General features: G+C 44.0%; 2 protein-coding genes across 10 annotated transcripts in view; one reads left to right on the top strand and one right to left on the bottom strand.

The window, feature by feature from the left end:
- Positions 1 to 2,817, top strand: part of NAXD (NAD(P)HX dehydratase) — a 52,429-nt gene extending 49,612 nt beyond the window's left edge. For all 7 annotated transcript variants that reach the window (XM_039549953.1, XM_039549994.1, XM_039549983.1 and 4 more), the window contains one exon: positions 540 to 2,817. In XM_039549953.1, coding sequence (XP_039405887.1) covers positions 540 to 690 — 151 coding nt within the window. In that variant the 3' untranslated portion in view covers positions 691 to 2,817. The remainder of the gene's footprint in view (positions 1 to 539) is intronic.
- A 203-nt stretch (positions 2,818 to 3,020) lies between these two features.
- Positions 3,021 to 26,825, bottom strand: part of CARS2 (cysteinyl-tRNA synthetase 2, mitochondrial) — a 36,340-nt gene continuing 12,535 nt past the window's right edge. For 2 of the 3 annotated variants that reach the window (XM_039550003.1, XM_019282792.3), the window contains 8 exons: positions 25,030 to 25,163; positions 21,971 to 22,038; positions 19,253 to 19,319; positions 14,496 to 14,634; positions 12,406 to 12,529; positions 10,395 to 10,493; positions 6,762 to 7,022; positions 3,021 to 4,017 (listed from right to left, as the gene is read on the bottom strand). In XM_039550003.1, the coding sequence (XP_039405937.1) occupies positions 3,943 to 4,017; positions 6,762 to 7,022; positions 10,395 to 10,493; positions 12,406 to 12,529; positions 14,496 to 14,634; positions 19,253 to 19,319; positions 21,971 to 22,038; positions 25,030 to 25,163 (967 nt within the window). In that variant the 3' untranslated portion in view covers positions 3,021 to 3,942. Of the gene's footprint in view, positions 4,018 to 5,808; positions 6,036 to 6,761; positions 7,023 to 10,394; positions 10,494 to 12,405; positions 12,530 to 14,495; positions 14,635 to 19,252; positions 19,320 to 21,970; positions 22,039 to 25,029; positions 25,164 to 26,825 lie in introns of all 3 variants that reach the window. The other variant, XR_005601576.1, reaches the window with a different exon arrangement.

Genomic DNA, 26,825 nt, shown 5'->3' with positions numbered 1-26,825 from the left:
TTGTGTTGGGGTCTTCACCTGCCACTGTACCCCTTTTAAGCTGATCTAATGAAAGCCCTGGAGCAGTCATTATGGCCCTGTTGAAAAACATCCATCTCTTGTCTGCATCCCCAAGACCTTCCCCCACCCCTGCAAGACAAAACTAAATGGAATTACCCAGTGAGTGGAGAGAAAAGGGGCTTGAAAGGCTGTCAGGTGAGACTTCGGTCTTCCTCTGAAGGAAAGAATCTTCACATCAGTAAAGCTAGACATGGAACACCTTACCCACTTTTTAAGCCTGTGTTGTCCTTTTGCATGCTTTGGCCCTGGTGGTGTTTCTCACTCAGTCACATGCTGTGCCATGGGTAGGGAAGCATTTGTTAAAAAAAGTTCAAAGATGCTCTGCAGTGCAAGAGTCTGAGAAGGTGTTTGCCTAAGAGGCCTTCCTGGTAATGCTGACCAACATTTACGAGTACAAAGATGATGTCCACCACCTTATAAATAGCACAGAAGTGTTTGTATTCTCTTTATAATGTTGTTTTTTGGTTTTTTCCTTTCAGTCAAAATCCCTTTCTAGTGGCTGCATTTGGAGCTTGCTCTCTCACGAGGCAGTCTAACCACCAAGCCTTTCAAAAATTCGGACGTTCAATGACAGCCTCTGACATGGTTTCAGAAGTTGGAACAGCTTTTAACAAACTTTTTGAAACCTGAAGCCAAAACAGCAGAGAAGAAGAAAAGGAAGAACAGTGACTGCAAGAGTAATTACATGTACCGTAGAATTTACATAATGCACCCTTTCAAGTGCTGTAGCAGCATTGGTATGTTAGGTAGATATTTTTTATTTTTAAGAATAGAAAAATATGATTAATGTAGATATTTTTTAAGAGTTTGGGATACAAAAATGTTTTGGCTGAAATAAGCTGTAGTTGCAGATCTGTTATAATATAATAAAACTAAACTGAAAGTATTCCTGTTCTTTTTGATAGTTATTGAGCAATAACTAAAGTGTGAAGAGCAAAAAAATGCACTTGATATTTAGATAAAATTCTTCCACCAGCTCAACTGAATTTCTTGGATTGCACCAAGGTTGTCACTTGTCATTCTTAGACCCTCTGTCTAGAATTAGCTATTGCACTTCATTTTTTGCCACGCTAGTATAGTAAGAAGCAAGAAGTAAGCCTCTTTGGAAAGGGAATGCATGAGGGTTGCTGTAGATTTTGAATGTAATTAGTTGCCTTTTCCCATTCCCAGTCCCAGAGGCAGCATTCACTTGGACAAGGCACCCCTTCCTGTAATGTCTTCTTGTGTTACTTTTTTAAAAGGTTCCCCCTTGGCAGAATGAAGATACCTATAGGCATCTTAGCAGTAAAATTCATTAAACAATAATTAGGCTCACCTGAAAAAGAAATAAATTCCTGTTTCTTTTTCTGGTCTTGACTCATCTGGAACTGGATACGATGAACTTGTGAAATTATCATTTGGAGAGGTACTAGGCGGCGCAAGAAACTCGGTGATACCCAGCAGAACTGGTTCAGCTCTCAGTGATCATGGAAGAGTTAAGTGCTGTTAAAACTCCAGTTGCCTGCTGGGTTAGAGCTCAGAGCAGACCAGCACACAGATCCGTAGGTGGGAAGTGATGAGCCAGCGGGAATACAAGTTGAAGGAACAAAAGGCAGCCCACGGCAAGTACCTGTACCTTCATTAGCAGTGTGCAGGCAGCGTACGCTGCAAGTCAAAGGCAGGAACAGAAAAAGGGTGGTCGGTGTTTGAGCTTCAGGTGCAGTACTTAGTACTGCAGAAAGCAGGAGTTTTTAGAGCAAAAAGCATAGAGGCTTTTGCTTGATCTTTGCAGGACAGACAGACACTGTCAAGGCCACACCACTCTGGTGCACTGGCAGAGCAGGCAAGCGTTAGGTGTAAAGCAGAACTTTGTGGGATTTTGCACAGGACCATTCCTTAAATTTTTGGAGATCTAGTCAAAGCTTGTGGGGACTAAACCACAGTGGAGAGGGAGGCAAGTTCATGCAAAGAAAATTTAAGTGGGTATTGCCCTTGAACCTCCAATCCAGCTCCAAGTGTTCCTGCTCATTAAAGCGCCGGAACAAGCACATTAACGCGTCCGGTTACTGCAGCAGATGTTGCCTGTTCAGCACAGCCACTCTTGCAGTGCTCGCAGCTTGACTGTGGTATTTCACAGACGAGTCAGACTGTGTTCTCATTCCCTGCAAGAGCTGCCTGCAGAAAGCACCTGGAATCAGAAAGGCTACTCCAAGTATTTCCCTTCAGCCCTTAGAGTTGGTATTTCTGGATGCACTGTGACTACTACCTCACCCTGATGCATTTTTTCTTTTTAAACCAGTTACCTATTTTTAAAATAGGATTTTAAGTGTTTGCTTGTGTTGCTCTATGAGGGTTCACAGACTACTCTTCAGAGATGAAGTTTTAGTGTTTAATTTAAGCAGTTTTGTAAACTGTCTACAACTTTGGGCAAACTTAAGCTATTATTTCCTCCCCTTAAATGTATTTGAGAAACCTGACTACTTTTAAATGAAATCAGAAAGTTAAAACTGATTTTAAAACAGCTACTGCCTTTCCTTTAAAATAAGCAATTTTTTCTTGTAATTAGAACATCAGTGGTATTATAATCTAAATGACATTTGTAAGTGAATTCAACCAATTAACAGCTCAGTACAGATTTCAACATGCCGTGTTGGTTTTAAAACTACACAGAAGTTGTAACTCTGTTATTCACTAATGTATACAAATTGTTACAATTTTTAAACATTCTGGAAATGTAGCAGTTTCTTTTGGTAGGAAATAAAAATAATAGCAAACTGACTGGACTTTGTTTGGTGTGTGCCGATCCCATTTCACACAGCAGCTGAGCTGCCCGCTCCCCATTCACTCTCTTTTGCTAGAACAACACTGCCTCGAGCACATGTACAATACCAGCTGTGTCAAATAAGCACCTGCCCCAGTGCTGATGAAGTGACAGCCCACGCTTCTCTGGAAGTACAGATAATGGAGAAAGGGAGCAGAAAAACAGCTACACATTTTATTCTCAGTATAAAACAAAGCCTTTTATCTTTTTGAACAGATACTTTGAAAACACACAGGTGCCTTGTAGATGAACCCAGGTTCTTGGTTTTTATGTTTTCATAAATTGATTTAAGGGAAGTGCAGGTACCAGGTAAGTACCAGCCCCATATCAACACAGGCCTTGGAGCACAGGTCACCTCAGGTGTAAGAGAGGCTTCTGCACCTCTGCCCACAGCCACAGCAGCCAGGGTCAGCAAAAAGGTAACTGAACAGGTGAAAAGTAAACATACTAATTTTATCTTCCCGCCTCTGGAGAGAGCCTGAGCATGCTGCACTCCCAGTGCTAGAGCCATCTCCATGTATTCAGTGCAGAAGCAAACAGAAGATACCAAGCCTTACAGGTAACTGGATACCATCATATTACAGGTGAAGGTTTCACAGGACCAAAGCAGCACCACTGCAATATGGAAATAATTCAAGGTTAAAAGTATCCCCCACTGCTATGTCTGAGAGGAATAGAATTCTTAAACCAACAGGTATAAAATAAATTGTTTTCACCTTAAAGACAGGCCTAAGTTCTTGCCTCTGCCTTCACTATGTTTAAATTCCGTGTCAGGTCACCAACACAGCAGGGTGAGGGCAGATCACAGAGTGCCTGGGGCTGGGGCAGCTCCTGCAGTAGAACAGACCCATGTCTGTGCAAGTCAGTGCAGCTGCTCCCATGCTGCCTTGTATTCTGGATGCTTCCACCACCTGTGCTGCAAGGCCTGTATTTATTTACCAAGCAGTAGTGCCAACAGTTTTGCTCAAATTACACGCTATCATTTTTAGCCATTCTGTTCAACAGATTTTATTTTGAAAGAATTAGTATTTACAATAGTTGCCAAAGAAGCTGAAATAAAAAACAAGTCCAAGGATGAAGGATCAGCTTTTTTTCTCAGTCTGCTTCTCTGTCTGCCCTCCTTCCACAATCTCCCAGGTTGAAACAGCAGCTCTGTCCTGTAAGAAAAAGTAAGCAGGTCAATCTCACCAGTCTGGATCACAGCTTTTAACCAAGATTCACTCAGCAGAGCTATTCATCCAGTGGCAATACAATCTCACAGGAATGCCACTGCTACTAATAATGCTCACAGCTGTAAAACAAAACTAGACAATTTTTTGCAGCTCAGAGGGAAGAAATACACAGTAGAAATGTCACCTCTTCAGCATGGGATGCTGCAGAGGGGTGTAGCCTCTCACGTGAGTAGCTTCTGTTCAACTCATGCAGTTGTATTTTCAAGTCTCACGGGCTCATGTTCCTGAAAAAACACACTCAATACGTAAGAATATACTGCTGAATGTGTTTGATCTTCTGAACTCAGGACAGAAGCCTGTTGATTTTAGTATCTGTAATGAGATACTGTCATACTTTTGAAAGGCAATATTACAGCTAAATTGAACATTCTATTTAAAACCAGCTGTTTGATTGCAGTGGTTGAAAATAAAAGTTAATCTGAACATTGACACATGATAACATTCCATGAGTGCTGACTCATGACAGTGGGTGGAAATGTTGAAATTTTTTTTTAACATTAAAATGAAAACTTTCTGATGCCTAAATACCTAATTACTACATTTCACTTAGTAACATAGCTTCCAAGCATGCTACAATGCCAAGAAAAGACACATGGATTTTTTTAATCAGTCTGTTGCAAGTTATGTAACTTCAGCCAGCATCCTTTGCGTTGAGCAACCTGACAGACGAAACCAGAGTAGGGAAATCACAAGCTAGAACCTGAAGGAGAAATTACCCTTTCTACAAAGGTGATTTTTAAGGAATTTAAGCTTCGACTTGAGCCACCCCCTCCCTGCCCTGCCTCAAACCAGACGGGTTCCTGGTTTGCACTGGGTGGAGCTGAGGCTTGTCTGCTTCATCTGTTCCACTGCTTTTCCTTCAGCACATGTACTTGAGAAGTTGCTGGCTTGCTTGAGCCTCGCATGACAGAGGGCAGCATGCTGGCAGAGGCATTAATGAATGCACAGTGTGAGGCTCAAAAGTTTTGTGTAAATGAGAGGCTGGGTAGAAATGAGAAATTCAAGTAACTTCCTCAAGCACTTATTAGGCAAGCAGGACCCCTGTTAGGGGCTGTTTTACTGGGGCATTTTTGGCATCAGCTGACCCAGCCAGGCAGACTCATGATGAGCAAGAGGGTGGGGAGAGCCCTGCTTTGTGTAGGCCATGCCTTGTTGCGCATGTGCTTTGGTGAGCCTGTGTGAGGAACTGCAGAGCTGCACCACTCAGTTTAAGGACTCTTTGGGATCTGCAAAAGCAAGGTGTGAGCAAACTTCACAGCACCCCCTGGGATACTTTCACAGTATCAGCAAAAAAAGCAGGAGTTCAGCTTTGGATGCTTGCTATGTGTGCTTGTAAGTGCATGTGTGCTTTGTCTTCTGAAGCAATCTATTCTGGGACATATTATGCTGACCTTCAGGTTATTACAAATTTTTTTTAATAAATGGAATGGTTTGAATCCTGGCTAATTTGTGGGGTTTTCAAATGTAAATCCCTTTAAAAGCAAACCAAAACAAATCTGTGAAAGGATGGAGGTGGGGCTGCAGCATTTTTCCAATAGATGAAAAGGCAGGCTGCTTCTCCAAGACTTTGTCTCAGCACAGTTGTTTGGATTTGCAAACTTGCTTGACAGATGAGTTTAGTGGGGATTTACAAACAAGTTAGAGGAAGCAGATGTTCCAGCTTCCCTTTCCTTTCACAGCTGCAGCTCAGCACCACCACCATGCTCTGGCCCTCACCCCAGTTTGTGTCGGCGCGCTCGCTGTCATCCGAGAGAGGAGAGCGCCGACCACGCTCCGCTGTAACAGGAGCGCTGACGAGTCACAGCCCTCACGCTCGGCAGCTGCAGCGGATGTGTGCTGTCACTCCCTGATGTCACTGTGCTTTCCATCCTCCCACTGGTAAAACCATGGAACCAGACTTGCCAGGATCAGTTCCCAAGCAAAGGAAAAATGAGCAGCATAAACTGGATGGAGGGAGAGAATGTGGAGAATTATTCTGTGCACAAGGAGCAACACTGACCCTCGCCTCATGGAGGCAAGAAGGGCAGTGACCAAGAGGAAGTGGAAGAAGCAGCACTTTAAAGAAGTAATGCAGCTCCCTGGAACCAGGAGGAGGCAGTAATGCCATAGAGGGTCTTCTCTCAAGCCAGAGATGCCACTGAGATAATGGAAAGGAACACTGGCATTAGGTGTAGGCTAAAAGTTGAAAGCAGGATGGAGAGAGGAGTGGTACAGGAATTGGGCAAAGCCCCTGTGGCTCAGGAACAGTTGGGAATGAAGCTGCTGAAGATGGAAGAGGCTTTCTCATGGAGACTTATTTTGGGTGGGGAGGATAGAAGGAAGGCCTTATTTTCACAAGTCATCTCGGTTTACTTCCCAGTTCCTTTGCAATCTTTTTTAAGACTCCACACATTACTCACACCCTTCCTTCTGAATTAACTTGGGCAACTTAGGGATTTCTGAATATTATGGGATTTTCAGTGGCTTGCATGGAGACACCAGGCTGAAGGGGAGCAGAAGAGAAGGCAGCAGCATAGCCAGACAAGGGCTTGACTTTCACCTCCTGCTACTGCAGTCACACATGGAGCAGAGCACACCACCACAAGCTGCTGAAGGGGAATGAAGGACAAAAATAAGTGTTGTCTTAAAAAGTGACTGAGACTCTCACAAAGAGGGTTACTCTCTTCTACCTTTATGTGGATTCCAAAGGCAGCAAGGTCTCCACGCAGACTGTCACAAGCCTCCAAGAGGGGTTTTCTCTCGCGCATTAGCTGCTTCCTCTTTTCCTTCTGCTCCTGTTTGGGTTCCTTGGCTCCCGCCGCACCCTCTCCTGGCACAGCGTCTGCTGCTTCCGGCAGAGCCAGCGCGTAATGACGGACCTTCGTGCGGAACCTCACCAGCTCCTCAATGACACTGGAGAGCACTGCAGACTTGTCTGCTCCCACAGGCACCTAGAAATCAAACACGGGGCTTTACAAACATCTGAGAATGATATTAAAAAAATCAACCCCATCTCCGTAGCAATGTGAGGCCTTATCACCTCTCTTGGTTGTGCATCTTCCATATATTGGTAGAATTAAAATGTCACCATCTCACTAATGCTGGACAAAAAGTGGAGTCACACTTGGAAGTAGTTCAGCATGTTCCTGCACAAGAAAGCTTTTACCTTGGAGCAGAGTGCTCTCACATGAACACAACACACTGCATAACCCAAGTGGGGAACTCATCGCCACAGGAAACCTCCGAGATGCCAGAAGTGTGCATAACTTAAAAAGGGATCAGACAAGCTGATGTAAGAAAGGCCTGGCAACAGGAATCCAACACAGCAAGGGAAGCCTAGCCACCAGTTCAGACAGCTCCTTGGCTGTAAAAGTCCAAAGACAGAGAATACATCAGCCCTTTACTCTGTACCTCCAGACCGCCTTCAAGAAACACAAACCCAGAAAAATAAGTACTTTGGCTTTAAGTCTCTAGTCTATCCTATCCTTTCCCTTTCATCTACAGAAAACCTTCCCAAATCCACAGAACTTTCATCTGATCCATATTACCCAAAGTTTCAGCCACTCAAAAAATCCTGACAGAGCTGCAGCTACTGCACACAGGGTGTTGTGGGTATTTCCTGGCTGTAGTTGAGCCCCTTCCTCCCCTCAGCCACCTCCAAGCTTCCTTGGCCTCCTCTGGCTTGGCAGGAGTCTCGCTGGTCAATGCCTCAGGAAGGGAACAGACTCACTCCTCCTACAGAGCCCTGCTCCAACAGCTGCCAGGACAGGAGCTTGGGAGTCAGCTGAAGAGGAAGGCCACTCCTCAGCAGTGGCACAGCCAGGCTCCTGGTCTCGCTCTTGGCAGAGAGACCATCCCTGTTTCTCATTAGAGGCAAACTCCCAAGGGGGAGGAAAAGGACAAACCTCCAACAAACAAGAGAACACCAGTGCGGTGTTTTATCACTGTGACATGAGAGCGGGAGCACAAAGCGCACCAAGGCCGGCGGCGAAGCTCCTGGCAGCAACATCATCTGGGAGAGGAAGAGCAGCTGAGTAATTAAAGCCAGAGGGGACTGGGTTTAGTCAGTGAATGGCAGGATGGGAATGAAAGGGAGCAGAGTTTCAGAGGTCACTGACAAACAAAAAGGGGCAGGAGGAGGAGGTGACAGGGAAGCTATTGAAGATAAGAGTGTGAAATGCAGCAAATTCCCCAAGCTTTCAAAACATGTAACCATACCAAAGAAAAAGTTTATGAGATTGAAGAAGATAATAAATCTAAGTGCCAGAAATGCTCCATAGTAACATGTGCCAGGATAAATACTTAAATACAGAAGGGAAAGACATGATGATGGGAGCAAGAAACATGCCTCTACAAACACCGTTGCAAGAGTTCAAACCAGACACCTACTGGAGTGAGAGCCTTCAAAAGGAGGAGCAGCTTTAGGAGATGAACTGATCTGATTTCCACATAAAACACTGTGCAGCCTCTCAGGGCTGATCCCAAATTTCTGGCCCTTGCTTACTCCACAGAGTGGCCTCGGCTGCACCTGCAATACACTCAACACTCTGCATGCTTTGGCAGAGCAAAAGCTTCCCAGCTCTAAAACAGGCATGATGGTTTTCATTCATCACCTTTCCAGAGGGATTCATCTTACCTCCCTGTGGATAAGATCTTCTCTTGCCAATGCAGAGAAAGAGACAGGCGGTCTTATTGTACACAGCCACCAGACTGAGATGAGCTATCCTCACCAAAGACTTCAGAAGCACAGGCAGCTACATTAGACTGTAAGGCTGACCAGCTGAGATGAATCCCAGCCCAGGAGCAAGACAGACCCACAGGCCATATGCAAACATCCAAATGAGGGGGCCCAAACACCACTCCCTGTATCCTCTGCACTGTTAGCACAGCAGTGTCCAGGCCAGGCAGCTCTCTCCCAAACTGCACACACACCAGGAACCACTGTGGTCAGGAACTGCTCCTGGCAAGCTGCATGCCTGGGGCTACCTGGCTAAGGGGCAAGAAAGGGTGGATGCTGGGTTGTTGTGGCTGGTCTCAGGGTCAGGAAACAATTCTTACACCATTGTGTTTACTAAATTGTGGTAACTCATGGACCTTTCTGATGAAGATTTTGACAGATTTACTGGAAGGTGAAAGAGCAGAGGAACAGAGAAGAGTCTGATCAGTTGCTCCTTTCTTGCCTGTGTATCTCAGACCAGCATCTACTGCTGATCCTCCTGCCACAGAGAAAGGGACTAGCACAGCCTACAACAAAGAAAAGCACTCAGATACTTGTTTCAGCAAAAATACAGGTGCAGCAGAAGCCTGCATACAGACAGCCCAGAATCTGGAGGAATGACTTTGCCATCCAACAAGCAAAGAAATTTAAGTGTTTAGTATGCCACTACAAAATAACATGCAAACCACAGGCTATGAGGAGTAACACGCAGCCAAATCACATCCAGCCACCGTTTTGAAAGAACTTTTGGGAGAAAATCCATGGAGGTAAACTAAATAAATGCATTTACTGCCATACTGCCTGATTTTCAAAGGACAAAAATTGTTATTTACATTCTTATTCTTTTCTCCCCCTCCCCAAAATAAATTTTTGCAGAACAGTTTCTCTACAGAAAGTTTTCCACTACTGTGCATTCAGCTCCATATTTGAGCAGTAGAGGAGCAAAGAACAGCCTGCTATTCTCCAACACCTTGTGTCATTTTAAATGCTCCCTTTCCATACATCAGGATATCACCTCCATATTGATGACTCTCCTTCCCGTTCAGTACTTTGCTTTGAGCTTTTCTCTCCCTTTTTTTTCTCTCCCCATTACTATCTTTCCAAGAACTAGTTATGTAAGGGCCCCATCCCCAACTCACTGTCCTCCCCTCCCCATACCTCAAAGCAGAGCAGCCCCTCTCCCTGGCTTTCTGCAGAGGAGTGGGACCCCTCACAATTGCAAATATTTGCACAGCTATCAAAGCCACCCTGAATGCAACTATATGGGAGAAGAGGAAAAGCTGGGGCAAAGCCAGACACATAACAGGACAATTTAAAGGCCTCCAATGCTAACTTTTTCTTGTTTCCTTCCTCAGTCTTTCATTTCCACAGCACAATTGGTGCAGAAGTCACATGGGAGTATCCAAGAACTAAAAAGCCCACACTTTGTTCCACCTGCTTATACACTCTCCTAAAACATCACAGGAGAAACTGCAAGAGGTGCAGAAAGGTTTACTAAAACCATAAATAACTTTGTTACATCTGATGCTTTCAGAAAGCATTCTGTGAAACATAACACTGGGGCTGCTACCATATACTAGAACACATAGAAGATATATTTCATTACCTGTCTTTCTCCGAAGGACATCCCAAGGGCATTGAAAAAGCCTTCTATATAGGAAATAATGCTTCCATACACAACAGAGCTTCTAGGAGATCCAGCATCCTGTTTAGAAAACACTCAAAAGAGATTGTCCAGTCAATACATATTACAGAACCCAGCATCTCTCTGTAGCCTAGTCCACAAGGGAAAACTATTACTAATTATATAGATCTACCTCCACCAGAACACCTGCCCAGACAGGCAATCTTACAGAGATATAAAAGCACCTCACAGCACAAAGGGAAGGGATTTAAGTAAACGAGGGAAGGGAAGAGCTTATCACCAGCCTGCGCAGCAAGGAGAAGAGATGTGTGAAGCTGCCACACATTACATGTGTGCAGTAAATTAGAACTAAAAATAGCACTTCTGGGCATGAGAGGGCTGTGTGTACGGAAACAAAATAAAAAGAACAAAATCCCAGACTCATGGGTACCTAGAATGCAAAAGATTAAAAAGAAATAATTCTTTGAGTATCTTATTGATTTGATCCATGTGGAGACCGCTTTGAGATAGCATATGGCATTTTGTCATGCCCTGGTAGCACCAGCAATCAGCAGCAGCAGTAATAAAATAAGGATTAAATGACAGACTGAAGAGCAATTTAAGGGACTAACCCTTGCCTAAAAAATAAGAGTGATGACATGCACAAGCAAATCTGCAGCTAGTACTGGATTTTATCTGACATCTTCATTAGGGCCTGAGATAAGCCATAGTCTAAAATGTATAGGAAGATCTGAACTGGGAGGAGCTGGAGCAGGCCACTGGGAGAAAGGAATAGGAGTGTGCCATCTAATGTGAGAAACATTTAGCAGGAACGCTAGAGAGAGGAGTAAGTAGTCATGTGGATTTACTCACAGTTCTTAAGGAGAAAAACTACACTCACAGTTATAAAGAGGGAACACTCCAGACAGCTGGGCTGTACCCAGATAAGCTCCACCACCCCAACCAGAAATCTGTGTCAGCTGCCCCATCCCATTCTCAACAGAATGACTGACAGGAGGAATTCAGAGAGAACAAGCAGTGACTGACAAAATGAGGGTACTTTTATCTAGGAGTGGTAATGCCATTACAGATCCCTGCTGCAAAGTGTTTCAGGTCAGGGATTTGCTCAGAGTGTCATTTTGTAAAGATAAGGCTAAGGACAGAATTTACAGCCAATGCCAAAACAGGACCAGAAGGAGGCAGGATTTCTAAACCAACAGACTAATTCTCTCTTAAAACCAGTTACTACCATGTACACATTTCTTTTACTGCACAAACATGGTGAACATGATGACACCAGCACTCATGGAGCACAGCAACAAGGCTGAGATGCTCGCCTTGAGTGACAAAGGGAGCTGTTGGTAAATGGAGAACCCAGAAGTGCTTCAGATAGTGTTTATTGCTCAAGTCTTGTCCTTACCAGATGCTTTCTTTGTGCCAGCATGAGAGATTTTAACAGGGTCTTAATGTGCCAAAAGCCATCTCAAGACAGACTCATGCAGGAATGCTGATGCCAGTTACAGTCTGCTGACAGCAGAAACCATTCGGTCCCCAGCGCCGAACTCACCACCAAGACTGCCCAGTGCACCTGGGGCCGCCAGCCAGAGCCCCTGCAGCAACCACCCCCACCACCACTTCCCAGTTTAGCTTAATGTCTGTGCATGGATATTTAGCAAAGAAGCAGGTTAAGAACACGGAACCAGCAAAAAAATTAGCAGCATGTCACAACGGCTTCAGGCCTTTCAAAAACCTTAGATATAAATAATATAGGGCAGCAGGAAAGAAACATCCTCTGGACACAACGAAGCACAAAACAATAGCCATGCACAATTCCTGTGATAGGGTCAGGACAAATGGGCTCCATTAAGGTCAACAATTTATGGAGCTTTGTTTCTGCTGGTTTCTTATGTGAACAATAAACTAATCTGTCTGCATTAAGCAGTAGGACAGTGGACAGCTGTCATTTTCTGATCTCTGTATCCTAATGGGTTACCTTAGTAACAGCCTTAAGCTGTCTGTTGCCATGGTGAATGAGGTCCATAATTGCTGCAACAGCCCTGGAGGTGTCAAAGTCATCTGCAAACGCAGCCTTCACGGTTACTTTTGTGTTGGCTAGCCTTCAAGAAGAAAAGGTAACATTTAAGATAAGACAAACAAGATGCCAGCAGTATGCTGAATTCATCAGCCATTCAGCCAGAGGGAGGCATCGAAAGGACACTGCCATCTCCGTCCCAGCTGTCCTGTGATGGGCAGTGCTACACTCATCAGGGAGAATACATCTTTCTGCTGTGAAGGGAAAAACTTGATGCATGTAAAAATCTGAAGTGTTACATCCATTCAACACATAGACATCGTTAATCAGAGGGGCCAACAACAACACAGCAGTTTGCCTTAAATCATTTAAAAACAGACGGAAAATGAGGCTGATATTAAGCACATCAAAGATCTTACTGAGTTCTGCTTTTTTTTCCAGCAGCCCATTTATCATGCTAACAGCATGCTTCTCTTCCAGAGGCACATCACAGGCAGCACTCCAGTGCTAGGCAAGAAAGCTGTCCTGGTGTTGGCCAAGAATCCTGTTATAAGGATCTGACTCTCAACCAAGCACTGCTTCCTCCTTTCTCAGGAGAGCCCAATCCCAAGGGACTCCACTCACCATGGCCCAGATGGAAAGGTCCGGTGGGACCATTTGTGTAACAGTGCCAAAAGCCAGCGGGCAATCAGCACTGATCACCACAGAACCAGTGCCACCAGCTGCAGCCACTTGGAGAGGGAGCTGAGGAGAGCAGCAAGGATAAATGGGGAGCTACAAACAGCTGCTGTCAGCGTGCTCCCATCGACAGCCAGGCAAACCAGAGCTCCACCGTGCTGGCCCAAGGATGCCATTTCCCAATAGAGCTCAAGGAGCAGGCTCAGCTGGGGAGCCTCAAGCTATCCTAGCATCTCTGGAGCTCTCCGTATTTTGCCTGTTTCTGAATGGTTTTGCCCGGAATGCCTACCTTCCCTCAGATCCTGGACGGCTGCTGCTCTAATTCATTCCTCCCAACACCTTCCCCTGCAAGCTTCCCCCTCTCCACTGAGTATCTAACACTTTGCTAATTAAGAGCTTTGTTTCATTTTGGTTGTTTTTACACCTAGGGATACACAAGTTGTGCCCTCCCACACATCCCCTGCTGATTATCCATTTCAACTTCCTCATGCCTCTCAACTTTATCTTGCACCAACAGATCTCCTGCTGAAGGATTTGCTTTTGCCAAATACTACAGCAAGTTAATGCAACTCCACTTTCCTGTGATGTGCTCCAGTGCCCCTTGAAACCCTCACTCAGTGCAGCCACAAGCTTCCCCAGCAGTGAGGTGCCTGAGCCACAAGGAAGCTGCCCCTCACCTCTACAGGCTGTCTCACCTCTGATTCTAGAGCCCAGAGCTGCCTGCACTAACCTTGCTTTAGGGCACTCAATGCCCCTCCTACCCTGACTCCAGAGCACCATGCTCGTGCTCTCAGCTTTGCACCCAACACACAGCACATCTCAGTCCTGAAGATAATCTGGTTTCCACAACAGACTCCAAAGGACTCTCCTCACCATTGTAAGGGTCACAACAACTGTAATGTCTTCCTTCCCTGTGACATCCCTGCCCATGGCAAACCTCTCAGCAGCCCCTTCTCTCCTCTGCTGCACACCACAGTGCCAGCCAGCTGGATTACAAATTCACATGCCCGAGGTGTATCACTTCTTCTCCAGTTGCTACTGCCCAGCTCTACTTACAAACTGGGGAGCCTCACTACTGCCATAGCTTTGCCTCCTACATCGCTCACAAGGGGCAAAGATGCTTGTGTTAGGATAGGCACACTGGATAAGTAACAGAGATTTTAAAAACACAATGAACTGAGTGTAGCAGACTATGAGCAAAAACAGCTGGCTAGAAAGAGAATTAAAAAAAACCCTGCCCTTGGTTTTTGGGCTGAGAGGGAGGACTGCTGCCTAGTCCTTCTTGTCCTGCTTCTTAAACAGAACCTCTGAGCCTGTCAGCGAACTACTACTCACATAATCACCATCTTTTAAGATACAGGAGGTGCACTTACCTTTCCCACAATATGTCTTCTCTAACAGGGTCACACACCAGCTGTCCTTTTATATAAGCATTTGCATCTCTAATAAATGAGGAGATCGCCTGAAGAAGGTTCTTTGCATCTTCCATGCTCTCATCACTAAATTCTACCGCTAAGGAAAAAAGAAATTAAGGCATTATGACGGAGAGAATGTTGTCTGTCATACATAGGAACAGTATTTGGAGACAAAGGAGAAGTTTGTTATTATATGTATAGCAAACTTCTTACAATTAATTGCACATTTAATTAAAAGCTCAATTCTTCATGCACACCAGGTGAACTAAATCAATACAAAAGACAATCACTACATATGACAAAGTATAACCTACTGGAAAAAGTATCAAACTGTTTCAAAAAGTTGCATCTGAAAGTTTACTGAAGCAATCACTATTTGACTTTAATTTTTTTCCTTTATTGAATCTTTCTGCAAGGTTATCAATCCAAAGCATTAAGATTTAATAGACTTCTAAGCATTCCCCCAGATTTAAGATGGCAACACCTACCTCTAATTTTGTGCCTATTCTAATTTAGGTAGACACAATCTGTATTTGGAGACCTCCAAAGAGGCCCAACCCTCACCACTGACTGTTGAAAGGGCTGCTTCACCAACATCTAAAATCTAGATGAACCTAAAATTTGTGGACTAGCTCCTAAACAATTCCCTCACAATATCAAAGCTAAACTGACCATATCATTTTGAGAAAGCTATTTGTAGAAAAAATACAAATTGCTTAAACTCATACGGGCATGTCTAGGGTGGGATTCATCACACTCAACTCACACACATCAAAGCCTCTTATGGCCACTGGAAAGAAAGATAAAACCTCAAGGTAAATGAGCCCTTGCATCCAAAGCTGAGCTCTGCTTTACAATGAGATGTGCTGTACAGGAACCCTACAGTGCTCCTCTTCCACCAGCTGCAGAAACATCAGACATCCCCACTGCATTCAGGGGGACTTTAGCTTTGGCAGGCAATTTCACTTTAGGAACTTCCAGCATCCACTCCTGCTGGTAGTTCAGCAGACTCCTCTCGCCTTGCCTTCGCCCTCAGAAGTGCAGGTGCCAGACTAGCTCCCTGTCACTTTTACTGGGAATTGCTATCAGTGAGAGACTTTTCTTTATTTGTACAGTAATGTGCAACTTTCTGTAGAAGAGCTCTTGGACCCCACACAAGAGAGCTCACCTGGCTTCAGTGGAAGTTGTGTCCACCCAGGCCAGGCCTAAGTTTGAATGCCTTCCTTCCCCAGTATCACACCAGAGCCATTCATAGCCAGTGCAGTATTGCCTCACCATCATATACCTGACCTCTGCCATAAGGTACATCCAAACCACAGCTTCCAGCATATTCTTAATCTCCTCAGCACTGAGCATCACCCACAGTTTGCACAGAAATCTCACCTCTGGCCCTGCTCATGTTACATCCAACTGCTTTGCAGAATTACCCAACGCTGCCCAGACAGACTCTTTAGAGCAGACAGTCTTACCAAGAGGGCAGATCTAAGAGGGCAAAAGCAGCCAGATGTGATACCTGATCTCAGTTCCATTAGCCTAAATCCTAAGGAAGCCTAAGTGTTTAAACAGACTTTCCACAGGATTTACCCCTGTGTAGCAAAGGCATAAGTCTGAACCTGTATTCGTCAGATTTTTCACTTGTGTGTAATTACAAATCTGCATTATTGCCTCATTAACGCTGGTTTTAAAATTAAGCTTTACTCAACTTTCAAAAATGTACAGACCTCTACGACACAGTGAGACACTGAGAGCATTTACATACACTAGGATTACTCGATTAACCTGGTTGCGAGAATTCTGCAAGGAATACTTGATAAAAGTTTATCCTGATGAAGCCTACTTTGATTCAAGCTGTTCCTCATCCCCAATTCAGGGCATACTCCTAAACCACTGCCTGCTGGCACTGCAAACCCACAGCGCAGCACAGGCAAGCCCAGCCCTATAAACCTTCACTGTGCTCCCTGCTCCTTCCCTCCTTTGCCACTGAGGGCATCACCAATGCATCATCAAATTACAGTACATTTATTAGCACCACCAAGTAATTAGACACCAGAGGGGTCAAAATATTGCAGTTCACTCAGGTTCACAAAATCACCAGAGCATTTCTGCTGACCAGGAGAGTGTTCTGGAGACACAACCCCACTGCCTGCGCCTCACAGCAGAGTCCCACAGGGCTTCGGAGATGGCACTTCTCCTTTCAAGCTGCACCCAGAAGCAGCTGGCACTTTGGTGGAGGGTCACCATGCTGCTGCCTCAGGTACCTAGGAACCATTTTCCCAACAGCCTCAGGTGTGCCACAGGGTGGTGATTCAGGCCAAGAAGGGAACAGCCAGAGGCACCAGCCAAAGCAAAAGACCCAGATAATCACCACTGCCCCCAGAGCTCAGCTTCACCCCAAGGAGTTCTGCCCCACCACGTTGAGCAGGCAGAGAGGGCAATGAAGCAGAGACCCCGTGCAGAAACACATTATGGAAGGATGATAAAAGGCTCTTCTCTCTGACTTTTCTCCTCTTCCCCACAAGCAAGGCATCCAGCTTTATCCTCCGGACTCCACTCCCATGAAACACATGCACCTCCCTGCACACACCCCTTCAACCCTTGCTCCTCCAAGGCTGGGGCACTCTGGAATCACATTTGTCTCTGTTTGTGCCTGTTAGCACACACACATACAGGGGCTGGCCCAGACAACAAAAAAGGCCCATTCCAAGCCCAAGAAACCACAGTATCAAGCATGAGCCATTCCCAACTGTCAGGTGCTGCCTTCATCCCCATGCCTACAAAGATCTTTTACAGGCTCAATCCAATGTGTGTGGTACCATCTGACCCCCAAACCCAGATTTTACTGAAGGCTTTCTTTAGCAGGCAGGGATGGCAGGAACCATCACCCATGGGTCTAGGCTATAAAAACCTTTTAAGAAACAAGCAGGAGGTGCTTGGGATCTCACTTCTAATAAAAATATGAGCAGACAGCAAGATGAGAAGGAGTGCAGTGAACTTGTGTTTAGACCAAAGTGAATTGATAGCAGGGACACAAGCTGACAGGCAGCACAGTAAATACCTGGCTCAGCAGAGACCGACTCTGGCTCCTTATTGGGAAGCTAATAATACACACGGCCTCGTAAGGCAGAGATGGCAAGAGCAGACTTCTGAGCAACCCTTACCTGCCAACTGGCTTACTGGCACTATACTCTCATGTAACACCACCATATCCTTTCATCAAAGCCACCCACATCCACACAGGTAGCACTCTTCTTTTACTTCAGGAAGGCGTTTATCCCAGAAGTAATGCAAAAAGCAGACGTTCAAATGCAGCTAGCTGACAGGGAGTGAAGAAAGCCTGCAGGTAGCCCTCCACTGCAGGGCTCCAGTGCCATTCCTCGTCCTGAGGCAAGCTTAGAAACTACCAGACATTCAGTGCTTGTTTACATGTCCAACATATATATATGATAGTGTAGTAGGTGTTAGTCTTATCTCCTCTTTTGTTTTAAACACACATTTGTTCATGACTCCCAGGTGCCCCCAGCCAGGGAGCCACTTAAGTGTACACAAGGTATTTCATCTCCTAAAAGAGGAAATCAGCCAAGTGTGCCACTGCCCTGTAGCATCATCCAAAAACAGCCAGGCATGCCACCAACCCACTGCCTGCCCCAAACAGGATGCTGTTCTGCAGCAGACCTTCCAACTGGATTCACTCCTCTCTTTCTATCACAGTGGAGGTCAGAAGTTAATAACCACCTCTCTCTTTACTATCCCATGCTTTGAAATTCTGCAGGGATATATTACATTCCTGATGCCTTCAGCTGTCCTAGGAGAGGGAGGATCCACCAGGAAGATCACATGGGTGGCTCCTGCAAGGCAGCTAGAGGTATTAACAAGCAGAAAGACTTCTCAGTCCAATGACTGCATGTGTACAAGGGCTGGCAGCACACTGACAGGCATGAGCAATGCCCCAGAGCCTTGACCACACCAGCTCTGGCAGTCACACTGCTACAGGTGCTTTATCCAAGGCAGCTAGAGGCCCACTGAAACACCACAGCAGCTGCTGACCCATGCTCCACCCGTCCCTTGCCATGCCAGGACAGCCAACAAGCCAGGTGACCCAACATTGGTTAAGGAACTACCATCTGCTGAAAAAAGCAGGGAAGCTGACAAAATCTCCCACACCTCTCCCCACCAGCAGAGAGATGATCTGCCAGGCTAAGATGATCATTAGGTTATTATGTGCTGGTGTAAGCGAGCTGCACTGCACCACAGAACTGCCTGAACACTCAGGCACTCCACAGGACAAAAATGGTAACACAGCAGGGAGATAAAAAATTATTAGCCAGCCCTCATCATACCCTACAGGAATATAAGCCAAAGCACATCTAGGTATGTGTCCAAAACCAGCTGATTGTGACTACAATACAAGTAACTACAACAGATGCAAATCAGAGACAGAGGTAATTCATTAATTAAAAGTGCAATTAGCTGAGTCGCAACTAACTGCAGCTCAAGAAGGTATTTAGATGAATGGTTATGCACTGTGCTCAGTAAAGACAATATTCTAAAGGTGAGCCAAAGAGCAGCCCCACAGAGCACCACCAAAACCTTTCCACCCACTGGATTCCGGGAACCACACGCCCCGCAGGGAGAGCTCGCTCCGCCTCCGCATCGCCAGCTGGGAAGTGTGTGCGGAAAGCCACGCACACCTCAACAGGTAAGGGGCTTTTCCTTACCTGAGCTGTATCTGCCACGCAAACAAAACATTCTGAATTGATCTGATGAACATTTCTTCAGGAAATCCTAAACTCCATGCACAAAAAGACAGCTTTAGCATGGTATCAATTTCTCCAGGAGTTCTTCCACCCCCTTGCATTTCAAACTAACATGACAAATAACACATCTTTGCAGTTTAAGATAAGCATAAAGTCTTTAAGCTCTAACACCGCTTTAAAACATAAACTAAATAAAATTCAATTCCATATAAGATAGATGTGCATACATATATACAAGATATAAATATACACACAATGTCCAATATAGGACAATGAACATTACTTTGCAAATACCATCAAACATACACTGTATAAAGACCTTTGCAAAAAAACCCAAAATGAAATTATCAGACTAAGACTGGAATACAATCTTACAGAAAGGAAAGCTCCTGAGTTCTGCAAACTTTACCAAAAAAAAAAAAAAAAAAAGACTTATTGGAAAAGAAAATGAGTGTACTTTTTCTGCAGGATTAGAATATGAAGAAACACAGGGAGGGAACAAAGATAAATCCTAGCCGTATAAGAATTATCTGTGTTAATCATGAAGCCTAATAAACACCACTCTAATATTTATCTAGCTTTACAAGTAATTTACTCCAGTAAACTGTAAACTATTAGTATTACTACTAGTACAAATAATTTATATTAATAGTGTAAAGAACTATTTAAATGTTTTGAAGGTACACTGATAAAACATTCAATCACTTCCAACCCTGCTCTCAGCAAGGCTGGACACTGTGCAGATTGACTGTGACTATTGCACTTCTGCTTCTTTTTTTTTTTTTTTTTATTTGCAAACTGGTGATGATCACTGAAGTGCCACAAAAATCAAAAACTGTAAGAAGCCAGTACAAGTGAGAAAATATGGAAAGTGTCATTTGCTTAAATCTCACCTTTTGAAATAAGGCTTCTGCTACAAGACTAAACCAGCCTGAACACCGAAAAAAGCATCAGCAATGTGCCATCTCTCAAGTGAAAATAGAAATAATTGAGGCAATCAAAATCAAGAAATAATGATACTGATTGTTTTGGTGGGTGTTTTTTTGTTTATTGTGGGTTTTTAAAATAAAACTGGATATAAATGAGTGTACCCAATGTGCCCAGAAGCTTTACACTAATATACAGAGGTAGAACAATATGAGTACAACACAGAAGTAAATTCAAATTTGGGAAAGGACCATCCAAACTAGAACAAACAACTCCGCATTTCCTTAGAGAACAGATGAAGTCTCACAGCTCTTTGAAAGCAGGTTGCTTGGCTTTGTGTTATCACAGTCTCTTTGATTTTTGGGGTCAGAATTAATAGCTATTAAAAAAAGGAAAGAAAGAACTGAAGTAGGGTACAAGGGGGAGGGAAAACAGGGCAGCTGGATGCAGAACATGCAGGGCTGCTGTGCCCAGGCAACAGCCTGGGATGCAGGTAGCCACTAGCTGGACCAAGGGAAGATTCTGGACAGACCTCCGCTCTTTTGGCACAGGCATAAAACCTTCCATGTAGGGCTTAACTTTCAAGGTGCAAGGCAGCTGTACAGGAAAAAAATTGTTTCACTGGACTGAAAACTACTTCCAGGGAAGGATTAATACTTGTTAGCCATGTGAAAGGGCAGACATGAAAAGCAGAGACCCACAAGGTAAGAGAGACAGGCCTGAAATCTTTGCTTCCTCAACACAAGCTGTGCCATCATGGGAGACATGGAGGGGAACATTTTTATATGTTGGTTTTAACTCCATGCACTGCATTTGTGGTAATTTCTCCACCCTGTCCACAACACCTGCTGAAACTCATGAGATTTCTGTGAAAATTGTGAGCTCCACGGAAACAGGGCTTAACTGTACCCAGACAGCATCAGAAGACTTAAAAATAAAGCAGCTCATATTGAACTTTTTAAAGGGATTTTAATTAATTCTTCCAAGAGGGCAAAGGGGAACATATGTGCTGAAGCAGCTTCCCAAGCTTTGTCTGAAGGAAGGAAATCACCCTATTCCAGCAGTAGGCGTCAGCCATCACGGGAGCCACCCCAGCACCATGCACAGCTCTGTCATACATGGCAGAGAAACCCTGCTCTGCGCCACACCAAAGACCTGGGACACAGTGAAACAGTCATGTGGCTCGTGGGTACCAGAAGGCAAAGCTCTCTGTGCATCAGCAAGGTCACTGTATAAAAATAAAGCGTAATGGGAGACACCACTGCAATAGTGTGGTTCAGGATTGCCCAGTAGCTTCCTGATAAAACGCGGACACTATGTCCCATTTCACCTAAAGAAGGACAAGGAAAAATATCCACTCTTTTCCTAATCCATGCTTTTTCAAAGCATGAAGAATTTCTTAATATTCTATTAAGAATAGACAGATGAGAACTCATCACTACAGAACGGAATCATTCAGGTTGGAAAAGACTCCTGAGACTGTCGAGATCAACCACAAATCTACAGTGCAGGATCCTGGTACTGGCACAAACTCTGCTCCTACAAACACTTTCAGCTCCGCAAGATCCATCATTATAAGCAAACCCTGAATCTGAGCAGGTATCCTACATCCAGATCCACAGCAACAGATACATGAGTACTAGAGAAACACTGCAGCATAAGCACACACTCCTAAGTTTTCTCAAAAGAGGGCTGTAATTAGTATTTACATATTACAAACATACATTGCTTCAATGCAAACAAAGAAATTACCTTAATCGTTATGTAGTTTTTTAATGACTTTGACATTTTTTCTTGACTTCCTTTTACATGCAAATGCCCTATAGTAAAAAAAAGAAAGAAAAATAAATTAATCAAGATAAACAAGTGTGCTTCTGAATAGGGAGCAAATGAGAAAGACTGCACTGAGACACTGGAAATGTTGGAGGCAGCATATGCTATGATGGATATACGCCAACCATTTCAGTGCAATGGGTAACATTTTTCAATAGCTTTGCCTACAGTCCTGCACACCTCTCCATCCTCAAAACTTCCACTGGGTGAATTTTAAAATATATACATTTAAATCATTAAAAAAAAAAAAAAAAAACCCCACCACCACCATGAGTCTCCCTGTCCAGAATTGACAATAAACTGATAAAAACAAGCAGCAAATACTTCAGTCTTCACAGGACAAGTACCTTGCCTGTTACTCTTGACTTCTCAGAAGTATTTTAAGAAATATTTTCCAGTGATCTCACATTAAAAAATCCTTAAAACTCAAACTTCTGTACTTATTACTTGCTGGTGGCTGTTAACTTTTTTTTTTTTACCCCGAAGTTTTATTGCACTGGTTCAAAATATCTTAAACGCAAAATGAATTTTCTGCACGTTCTCAACTTCTCCAGACTTGTGAGACTGAGAAAAAGCAGGGCGAGGGAGGGATGCAGCTACAGTGCCTAATTTGAATTAGTTTATTTTTAAAAGTGATCTCTGAGCACTGCTAGAACTTTCAATAGTCACATGGACCACTGCTTTGCAAGGCTGTAGCACAGGAAAAAGGTAGTAACACTGCATTTAAGAGAGTATGTAGAGCTTGGCTTTAGGACCGAAAGCTCTGATGAACAAAGACAGGAGAGGTATAGCCTGAGGTTGTCCTCTTCCAGGTCTCATCCATGTGAGCCACAGCAGTACCACTGATGGAAAACACCAATTATTCACAGCACCAGAGAGATGCCAAACATGCTGCTACTGAAAGACTACTCAGCATAATTTCAGAAATGTTGTTAAAAGCCCTAACAGGCTTCTCCTAATAAAAGGGTAATTCTGTAAGTTACCAACCACCCACAACTAACATGGGATTTTTAGGCACTTCTGTGGCCTGCAGCATCCAGCACTTAATCATGCTTTGAGGTAGATTTTTAAGCATAAACTTCTCTTGCTCTGTAATACCCTACAAGCACTGCATTCTTTCACATTTGGCAACCCAGTGTTACCAACGCCTCAGAGTACTCCAGAAGGACAATGTGTGATCGTGCTCCTGCTTTTATGAGTGGTGGCAGAAATGGTATTTCTTGCTCAGCAGCCCGTGCAGCTGTCTGCATTTTGTGCTACTCACTGCACAGACCTGCTTTGCAGCCTTGCCTGAAATCCCTTTCCTTCCACAAGTAGATAAAATCCCCATTACACTCATCTGGACATGAAAGCAACAAGCTCAGACCTGATAACTGGACCTGAAAAGCTCATGGTTTCACTTCTCAGCTGTTTCTGACAATGATTCAAAGCAGCAGGGACTCACCAGGAGAAGGCTACCTCCAGTCCTACCCTGACCACCTCGAAAATTAATTCTACACAACACACTCTGTGGAGAGTAGGAATGAATCAAAAGATCTATGGATGCAGAACCAGCTACAGCAACTACCCATGATAAAAAAATCTTGCTTTCATTGTCTGTCCTGCCTGCTAGCAGGTGAGGCCACTTTCACCACTGCATCTTTAAACTTGGGACACCCAACAAGCATATTCAGGCTGTCAGACACAGCTGGACACCTGCAGCTCTTTTGACTCAAGTAAAGCCCACAGCCAAAATTCTCCTGGGAGAAGGGGAAGAGCCTGGGTAGGATTACTTTTTCTCTTTTGCAAAAGTGCCTAAATATTGACTGATTTAACTTCAAGCAGCCAAGCTTAAAATAGTTGGATTGTGTTTTCCTAAAATGGTACCGGTAACATCTGAATTTGAATTAATATTCCTCTTCCAAGAATTTCAGTACTTAGAGTGATTTCATTCAAGAATACAAAATACAAGGATTTTCGTAACTTCGGTTTGGCGCTCTTCCCAGAGTACAAGTAGTCTAAAAATAAAGTCCTCATAAGATTTATCCCCAGTGCAGGGATTTTCTTCCTCTAATGGGGATTGCTCCTCCAATTCTGAGCTGCTAAAATTCTGAAGTCTGTTAGCAGAATAAATTGTTTCTGAAGCTGATTCATTTGCCCTAAATAATTCACACCATCATCCTCCAGCAAAACTTTTTGACTTAACGAATGTAATCTGTCAGCTCCTACAGAACCACAGTGTACAAACTGCCCTTGGAATTAAGTTCTCCCTTTTTTTTTTTTAATTGACTCCTCTTTTTTTAGCTAGTATCAAAAAATATTTCCCCTACAGTTTCAGTTCCAAGTTTGAAAAGCCAGATTCACTGGTTTTCAACAGAAGGCTCCACCTGGCAGTAACCAGTGCATCTCAGCAGAAGTGCAGAGGATTCCGCAGCGCCTTGGAAACAAAGCACACCCTGGAGGATGCACCAGCCTCTGGACAACTGCTATTGATTTACAGCAGGCTCTGCACTGGGAACTGAAACTAGAATTCAATATTCATCCCCAACAGTACAAATATATAAAAACGAAAGCTCATGTAATTCCTAGCATGTACCACAAGCTTAACTCTGCAGTTCTTCTACTCAGAGAAGCAGCTCCAAGAGTTCACAGAGACATCCTGCCCAAAATACTGATCACCAAAATAGAGACTGCATTTGATTCTGACTTTCTATTGACTTCAGCTGTCCATCCGGAACCACCATGACTGCAAGAGGAAGAACAAATGTCAAGGTTTCTATCAATGGGAACAGCACTAGAACCGTCAGCCAGTGATGTAGTTCAAAACACTGTACAGCACAAACTTCACTGAATGAAGCACTTTTGTGCAGAGGGAGCAAGGAGCAGTTCTGCATAATGCCAGGCAGTGTAACAAGTTTTCATAGCATAAAATGCCAAACCTAAAAAACCCAAACTGTTGTATTTGTACAGGCCTCTCAAGTGATCAATATTTTACTTACCAGAATGAAAAAAGTAATTCCCCCATTGCTCACACTGATGATACACCTCACACTGTGCAATTTCATTTTCATGATGAGGAAATGCAAGATCTATTCCACCAGTATGGATGTCCAGCTGCTTTCCAAACACTGCACTGTAACAATATTTTCCTGATCGGTAAGTAGAACACCACAAAAGCTTTTTGTAAAAAGAAATGCAGAAAAGAGTAAGATGAAACAACATAAACTTAAGTGTACAATTTAGTAACTGCAGTTTTAAAACAAGGTAACTGCAGTTTTAAAACAAGACCTTTACACATAACTTGGATACCAAAACTGCAGCAGAACTTGTATGGACAAGACCCCATATCTGTTCCAAATTAGTTCTCCTTAGTAGAAGCAATTATTTTTCTAACTTAGTTTAAAGGATGGCAAGCAGGAAGTCTCCTTTCCTTGTTCTGCTACAGTTTCAGTATCAGACAGGTGCCTTTCTCTGCACACCTAACAACTTTGAAGCAGCAAACATTTCTGCAAATTTGGTATTACTCTTCCTTATCTTGTACCTTTTCTGTAGGAATTCAGACAATAGTGTGTGCAGTCAGGTCAAGCTGGGCAGGTTAGCAACTTTATTTTGTTTATCTGTTAAACAAAGATTACACTTACAGCCTCACAGGGATGTAAGTCAATCTTAACTGCTCAGAAACCAGGCCTGCTCAAGCAGGGGAAGATGCAAGGCCTACAGACACACACACAGGCCTCCCACATGTTACCTTAACAAGGTGCTGCTGGTAGCTGGCTAAACATTAATACTTTGATTCCTTTTTGAGACAAAACACCATGCTGACACTGTGCCACATGATGGCTTTGCAGAAGCTATTGGGGAACAGGAGGAAAAGGCAAGGAGGAGAAGAGAGGAGGGAAGAAAGATGGGCTGTCACCATCTCCCAAGTTCATCCTTCTCTGCTCCTGCCTGCTTCAAAACCAGCTAAAGCACAAATCTGCCCAGGACTGACCCTCACCTTCCCTTGCGCCACCTACAGAGGAGCACTTGCTGTTTCCTCCAACAAAACCATTAAGAGCTGGAGAAAGGTGACAGACAGATCTGCCAAATGCTCAGGGACAGGAGGAGCCGCCCACGTCACCACAAGGGAAACTGCAGAGATAAGATCAGACCTGAGGGAGTCAAAGCAGGGGATTCCCTCCTCCAGGGCTGCTCTAGAGACCAGAGACTCCTCATTCACCTTCACAGACTTTTCAAAATTAATTCACCTAACTTAAAGTGCTTTGAGATACTTAGCAAAACAGACTAGAGCTAAATAAGTATTGCCTAACAATGGGCCTTCGACAGCTGACTGGGACAGCAAATTGTTTTAGGTCACTTACCAAAGTAAGCTCTCCATTTTTCACAGTCCAAGATTACTACACTTATGCTCTCCATGGGTCAGCTTTTATTTACATGGCAGGAGCCTCATCCAGCCTCAGTAAAATACATTTTTACAGAAAAAAATGCAGACTACAAACAGCACTGCATTAGCAGACAGGCCATTTCGTAACTGACATTTCTTATCTGTGCACTTCTGTCCCAGGTTGTACATCAAACACAGCATGATTTTGTGCACTTTCACTGCTTTAAGACCTGCCTCACTATGCTGCAACTATTTACAGACAGAAAATCACTTATAAACACTTTTCACAAGCAGGTAGAAATGACTAACAATCCTAGGTGCACCAAAAAAGCATATGAAAGAGAAACCTAAAGCAGCTGGTTCCACCTCCTTTCAGCTTAGTTGAAAATTTAAGCTAAACAAGTTCAGATA

The sequence above is a fragment of the Corvus cornix genome, chromosome 1 (assembly GCF_000738735.6).
Source record: "Corvus cornix cornix isolate S_Up_H32 chromosome 1, ASM73873v5, whole genome shotgun sequence".
Classification (NCBI taxonomy): Eukaryota; Metazoa; Chordata; class Aves; order Passeriformes; family Corvidae; genus Corvus; species Corvus cornix.
Note: the sequence above shows the minus strand (reverse complement) of the source record. Positions and strands in the feature narration are given on the sequence as shown.